This window comes from Buceros rhinoceros, unplaced genomic scaffold (genome assembly GCF_000710305.1).
Source record: "Buceros rhinoceros silvestris isolate BGI_N320 unplaced genomic scaffold, ASM71030v1 scaffold10404, whole genome shotgun sequence".
Lineage (NCBI taxonomy): Eukaryota > Metazoa > Chordata > Aves > Bucerotiformes > Bucerotidae > Buceros > Buceros rhinoceros.
In genome coordinates, this window is record NW_010408824.1 from 74,608 (window position 1) to 81,794 (window position 7,187).

Consider the following 7,187-nt stretch of genomic DNA (forward strand, 5'->3'; position numbering starts at 1 on the left):
GCCGCAGTGTAGCCAGCACAGAGAGCTAGAGAAGCACAGGAGATGAGCAAGCTATAACCTGTCTCTGGTGCCAGCTCAGATTTCTCCTACAAATGACAGTCAGTTCAAAGAGCTGATCACAAACTCACCTGTAAATTCTTCTCAACAGACCCTACCCCCAGCAGTTTTACTGACCTCTATAAGCTTAAAACATTCTAAATTTAGCATGAATTATCTCCTGTGCTAAAACAACCCAGAAGATGAAGGGTATTTCATATTTGTACACTTCTAATAGCCAGGCACTAGGAGAAAACTACTGAAACTTCAGCTGGCCATTTACTGCAGCAGATGTATCAGCCAGGTATGGATAGAAATTAAGAAGTTGCCCACAATTAGTATTTAGCTATTAGACTGTCAGCTTTTTTATGTATGTTTTATACCAGATGTGCTAACTTTTGGAGAACTAGCACTCTTGGAAGTCTTTAGGGGCAGTTTATATTGTTTTTCCCTTTATACCGTAAGCTTCTATAAAAAAAATGTGCTTTCTGTTGTTCTCATAAATCTTGAAGCCCAGTAGGAATATTGTAAAATTGCAGTTCAGTGTTTAATGTTCATGTGAGTCCCATGGTATGGCTGATAAATAGCGGGGGAAGATGAGAAGTGCTGGTGATCCGCCTTTATTACTAATGCTTCTTCTCCCTTATTGTAGATTAAAATCCTAACCGAACCGCTTTCAATTTTCTGAAGCTAATTTCTGCAGCTCACTGACCTTTCGCTATGTGGAGCTTTTCCTTATCTGTATGTATTTGCTTTTATTTTTCAGGATGCTCCTCTGCTTTTTCTATTCCAGCCGCCCAACTCGCCCCGCTTAGCAATGCTTTCTCCTCCGTAGGTGCTATATTGAGGGTGTAGCACAGACCTGAAAGAAATGGCGTGGAAAGAAACCTCATAATCACCCGTCACTGGACACCCGTACTGAGTTCTAAAGACAACATTTTGTGTAGTGTGTTGGCATAGGTGATGTTGAACAGCGCTAAGAGCCAGTGGTACATCCCCAGTCCCAGGGCAGGCGGGGCTCAAACCCTCGTTCCAGGACGTGCGTCCCAGCCCTGCGCTGCTCCGTGTGCCAGGGTGGCTGGAGGGGCTGACATGGCTCAGCCATATCCTGGCAGAAAAGTGTTGTTATCCTGGCAGAAAAGTGGTGTTTTCCAGCCGTATCAGTTCTCCCTTTCCTTTTCTGGCTGTTCAAAAAGCAGAGGTTAGAAATAAATAGGCAATAGAGATGGACTGGTTAAGCTGGTTTAGGGACGTGCACCACAGCTGGGGCTACCATTGAGCTCAGGGTTAACCATTTGACTTACCAGGAATGCAGGGGAGAGGCTTTCTGAGGAGCCTCGTGCTGTGGACAGACAGGTCCGTGTGCTTATCATGTCATGCACAAGCGTTACACGGTATTGAATACACGATGGATGGAAAGTTCGCGTTCAGTCTGGTTACCTCATGGGTAGTGTTTCCGTTAAATACGTTCTTCTGATGTCTTGATTTTAGAACGTGTAATTAAAATATACCTGTGCTATCCTGTTGCTTAATTTGCAGTTTGATTAAAAATTACAGCTCGGTTTCACACACTTCATTTAGCAAAAATTACTGATAGATGGATTAATTGATGCTAATAAGTGGTGCTTCAGTGTCAGCGGTTTGTGTTCTCGCTGGGTCCCAGTGGTCTGCTGATGGAACTGCTTATTGTCATACGTGTAGAGTTGCCTGGGAAAACTTAACTTGAACTGCTGCTTTGATTGTGCTTAGATTCATCTTAATCTTTCTTTTTTTTTTCTTCCTTCAGCTGTCAACTAAGCCTTAATCTCTGAAAACTTCTCGCTTTGCGCGTTTCCTAGTTTAACGAGCATTGTTTTGCTGTCAGTGCTAATTGGTCAAGTAGTTCCACAATCATGCTGTCTGCTCAGCCCTTACTTTGGACGACTTTGGATAAAGCAGGCGAATTAGGCAACTGAACGCAGTTGAGGGGTTGTTTTTATTAAGTGCAGCCCTTCCAACCTCTCCTGCCACCGAGGGCACCTGTGTTGTGCCCCTTGGTTGGCTGAAGAGATCCCCTAGTCAACCCGCAGCTCTGACTTTGCTTGTGTGAACAGGCGTTTCACGGTCTGGCAGTGACTGCTAACCCCTGTAGCATCCTTTTTCCACAAATGCTATTTAAAAAACAAGCTTATTAAATACCCTGCGATCTTAATGCAGACAGAAATTACAGCAGGCGTTTTGCAAGGGAAAAAGGCTCTAAAATTAGGGGTACTGGAATTTTCCTTCTACCTCTTAATCAAAAATTAAACTCATCAAGAACATTTAAAAGCCTAAATATAAAAGCAAACTTCAACTATATCTGAAACAGAGCTTTATGCAGGCGTTGTGGAGTTGAAAAGGATGTGAGAAATCACTGTCAGGAGAGAAATGAGTACAAATCCCGAAGTGAATTTTTTCCGTAAGACACGTAAGAATCCGTCTCCAGATAACAAGCTGGCTGTTCTTCCCTGCTGAGATCACTTCAATGGGAGAAGCATCAAGCCCCAGATAATCTACACCAAACAAGCCTGTTTTCAAGTTGTAATTTTTTAAGCACGCATTAGTTAAAGCAGATCCATAATCCCCCATCAATATTAACTTTCATCCTGGGAAATGTACAGACCACTTCACGAACATCAGGATTACTTCGGTCTGATGTTTATTTTACCCGATGAATATTAAAAAATCAAATAGGGGGGATGTTTTTGACTTTACTGCCTGCTTTGGAAAGTCCGATTATCTGATGACAACTGTTCAAATCCCTCGTGTGTCATGTCTGTGTATTCCTTACGTTGTTTGTGACTGTGCATTTCGCAGGCCTTTTGTCTATGAGTACCATTAATCAATGTGACTTGAATGTGTACATTCCGTAGGTAAAGGGAGCGGCAAGAATTCAGAAGCAGTAAAGCCCACCCAAAAGTTTCACCCCATTGAGGCGCTTGAGCCTGGAACTGAATATACAGTTCGTCTAGTGACTAAGAATTGGGTTGATAACAATAGCATTTTTGAAGATGTAATTGAGACGAGGGGGAGAGGTGAGACATGAAACCCTTCGAGGGGATAAAGATGTATTTTGAATGTAAATCAATGTCGAGGTTGCATCCTATGTTGTGCAGTGCCAGTGTACCAAAATCAGCGTTTTGTCCGGTGATTTTGAAGTTGACCCTTGCAGTCGAAACCCGTGGGAAGCATAAAGGCATCCGTGGCGCTCGAATGACCCGATGCTTCACTTGACGCACAGTAGCCTGGATCAATCCCAACCCTTTTGCACAGGGCTCTCCCTCCTGTGCGCCTTCGGAAGGGTGCTGCGGCGTGTAACACCTTTGAAGCTGCCGCTCCAGCGGTTTGCATGTGCCGGCTGCAGTTTTAACGCCGTTTCTTTCGCAAAAACTGCTTTTGCATGAGAGGCTTAACAAGTCCCCGCTCAGCTCTGCTATTGGGCATTAATCCCTTGAGTCGACTGCTCTCTCAGAATTACCTTTCCAAAGTGCCTGTATTGTGCCTGGTAGACTGCGCATTTCCCCTAAATCTAAAAACGTCACGTGTTTCTGTCTTGTGTTTAAGTTGAACGCAACAAGTAGTGGTAGACTGATGCAATTAGGAGCCAGGGAGCAGCATGTTGTGTATTCGTGTTATAGTAAGGTCATGACTTTTCCTCTGAGTAATTGTCGTCTTTTTTCCTCCTCCTCTGTTTCACGAAGCCTATGCCGGCATTTACGATGGAATTTCCACCCAGGGGTGGTTTATCGGACTGATGTGTGCCATCGCTTTGCTCACCCTGCTGCTGCTAACTATTTGCTTTGTCAGAAGAAATAAAGGAGGAAAATATTCAGGTAAATGGATTTATTGTCCTTTCGCTGTGTTCACCTGTTATTAACAAGCGTCCTTCAGACTTTTATCTCTGGAGGCTGCAGAGCCGCGAGCAGAAACAGCCAATTAGGACTGTAGCTTTTGATAAATCTCTGCAGAGTGGGTTCTAATGGATACAAGTGAAACTGCGCTCTCTGGGTGAGATGGTGCTGAGGGCTGGTCAGAGATCTTCCTAAGGCCTTTGATAGTGCTCGTTGAATCTTCCAATATTTAATCCAGCCGCAGAGTGAAGGGCCTTCACCAGCTGCACCCCTGAGCCTCTGCTGGCAGGGCTGTCTGCTCACCGTACACCTGATAACTGCTGCCTGGCACGCTGACAGAACATTCACGGGTAGCCAAACTGCTTAACAGTAGAGTGTTTTGCTAAAACCGAATCTGTAATTTTCAAAGCAGCGAGTAAGGATTTCACTATAAATATTTAAGTATAAATCTGGTTGTCCCAAGAGGTGGGAGCAGCCCCATCCCTGGCACCATCCCAGGTCAGGTTGGTCCTTGGAGCTCTGAGCACTTGCTCTGGGTGCAGACGTCCCTGCTCCCGGCAGGGAGTTGGACCAGGTGACCTTTGAAGGTTCCTTCAGCCCAAACCAGTCTGTGATTCCATGATTCTATCTTTCTTAAAAACGAGGGAATGCCCCCCAAACCCTTGCTGGAAGGATGCTGGTTGTGTCCAGACAGACGATGTGAGCTGCTGCCCTGCAGGTTAGGCTGTAGGTGATGACAGGAGGTTTTCCCGTTGCACCTGCAAATGGAGAAGTCCACGGCGGAACATGGCATACAGCTCTGTGCTTTATTTTATTTGTACAGTGAAAGAAAAAGAAGATTTGCATCCAGATCCCGAAGCTCAATCAATAAAAGATGAAATCTTTGGGGAATATAGGTAAATAGGACCTGCTTTAACAAGCCTTTGTGTTTGTTGGGGTTTTGTTTTGTTTCCGCATACCATCGTTATTCAGGACATTTTTATAGCATGCGATTAACGCTCTTTTTCATTTTCAAAGCAAACCTCATAGGAGTGGAAAATAGTAGGAATATAAAGGTATATCCAATATACTTAAATCCATCCGAGTTGGGATATAAGTAAGTGTTGATGTCTTAGTGGTTATTTTTCACTTGGGTTTGTTTTGTTTTTTTTTTTAATTAGCATTGCATGAATAATGTAAATATATATGATAATTTGGGTTCCTGCTGTAACGCCCACTGAAGTCAGTAGAAAGAATTCTATGTCTTCAGTGGGTTTCTGAAACCCAGTCAGGCCCCATTTGCGTAACAAGGGCAAAGCTCATTTTGCGAAAGAAAACAAAAGTTCGAAATACAGTAAGAGATGGCAAAAACCCACTCAAACCTCGCTGCAGAATTTTCTGCAGGAGAGTTGAAATAATCACTTTGGCTGCGTTAAAATACCAGAAGTTTACAGTATGACCTATCTGTGGTATGAAGAAAAATGCATCATTTTAAGAACCGTGCGTAAAACTGGTGTCACTGGCCTTAAGGGCGTAAAATTTCTGTCAAAATCCCGCTTATCTATACTACATTATTTGTACTGGAATAGGGTTTTTTTTCTGCATAATTTCATCTTTATTTAATTTTTAATGCTTTCTAATGGGACAAATATGTAGAAAGGTAAGACAGTCCTGAGGTTAATAACTTTGATCCCCTCCTTTTCCCCAAACTTCAAACTTGTCTGTTTTTATAAATAGAAATGCTATGTGCAGAGAAGTGGTACATATTTTTACTGTATTGATTATACACCTCACTGATTAGATGCTGAAGAGGTGAAGTTTGGGTGCATTTCTCCAGCCTTCCCTGGATAATGTTACCAAAGCTTTGACACTGAGTTGGCATCAGCAAGGGCCATAACTGGGTAATTATGTCCCCGTTCAGAAGCCTTATTTGTTTGGGGTTTTGAATAATCTTTGAATCTGTGTCCCAAATCCCCCCAGATGTGGTGCTCAGTCAGAAGTCAGGCTGCTCTTCTGCAGTGCCATTGGGAGGAACGGCCAGTGGGGTTGCCCTTTTTTCCTGAGCTTTGGTGGTTGGGTTTGTCCTTTTTCATGAAGTTGCCGTTGAACCCAGACCGTGTATGAGCAGATACAGACGCTCGGATTCTGCTTTTGTTTTTCCCTGTTCCTTTAGCAGAGAGAAACTCCATCAGTTACAGTAAGGTAACAACAGAACAAATGAAAAAAAGCAGGGAAAGCCCCTTTGTTAGTCTTCTAAAATCAAACAAATGCTCACAAGGCAGTGAGATACAACCTAGGGCTGATGCCTCCTCCCACAACTTTTCATCGGCTCACCCACTCACCTGAAAACTGAAAGAAATGGGCCTGGAATATCCCCTGCTGTTTGGTAAAATGAAAATGGCTCTTTCTATAAGGTGCCAAAGGCTTGACATCAGCACCAACCCCGGAGCAGATCCCTCAAAGCCTTTTCAGCATGTTTTTCTTTCCCCTTCACTTTCTGTCCATTCTCTGTCTGTCCAAGCCAAAAAGGGAAACAAATCAGAACAGGTGTGGGTTTTGTTGAGATTTGCCTTTGTAACCAGTTCCACTGTTGTCACAATCGCAAAATCCTGTCTGGGAGGAGTTCAGGTCAGCGTGTGAGACCTGGCTGAGGTGCACCAGACCACGCAGCACTCATGGGGGCGGCTCACTCTCCACGTACAACATTTCCCTTGCTCTTCCCTCCTGCTGCTTTCTTTCTCAATAAAAGAGCAGTTTCCATGCTTGCAGTTAAAAGGTGGATTTTTGGAAAGGCATTTCTTTGTTTTGTAGTGACAGCGATGAAAAGCCGCTGAAGGGCAGCCTCCGGTCAATTAACGGGGAGATTAAAGCCACTGAAAGTGCTGATAGTCTGGTAGATTATGGAGAAGGGGAGCATGGGATGTTCAATGAAGATGGTTCATTTATTGGAGCTTATTCTGGATCTAAGGAAAAAGGATCGGTGGAAAGCACTGGGAGTTCTACGGCAACTTTTCCTCTCCACGCCTAAAATATAAGCGGGAATGATTGGTGTTTAAGTGTGATGTTTGTCTTGATCAGTACTCCACGGTTACCACACGCCACTGGAAGCAGGTTGCCACTTGAGCCAGTCAGGAACCTGACATCCAGGTAATCTAAAAACAGGTCACTGCCACTAAAAGGTGATTTTCTATCCTAATTTCTAGGTGTTTTCTTCTCATTAAAACAAAACAAATAATTCTTTGCTGTACAAAATGTCTTAGTCTTACCAAACCAGAATTTCTTGGTGTTACATCTCTTTACTTA

General features: G+C 43.6%; 1 protein-coding gene across 2 annotated transcripts in view; it reads left to right on the plus strand.

The window, feature by feature from the left end:
- Positions 1 to 6,978, plus strand: part of CHL1 (cell adhesion molecule L1-like) — a 54,917-nt gene extending 47,939 nt beyond the window's left edge. Inside the window, exons 23-26 of one of the 2 annotated variants that reach the window (XM_010134997.1) lie at positions 2,928 to 3,089; positions 3,756 to 3,887; positions 4,729 to 4,801; positions 6,696 to 6,912. In XM_010134997.1, the coding sequence (XP_010133299.1) occupies positions 2,928 to 3,089; positions 3,756 to 3,887; positions 4,729 to 4,801; positions 6,696 to 6,912 (584 nt within the window). Of the gene's footprint in view, positions 1 to 2,927; positions 3,090 to 3,755; positions 3,888 to 4,728; positions 4,802 to 6,695 lie in introns of both variants that reach the window. The other variant, XM_010134998.1, reaches the window with a different exon arrangement.
- Positions 6,979 to 7,187: the final 209 nt, after the last annotated feature.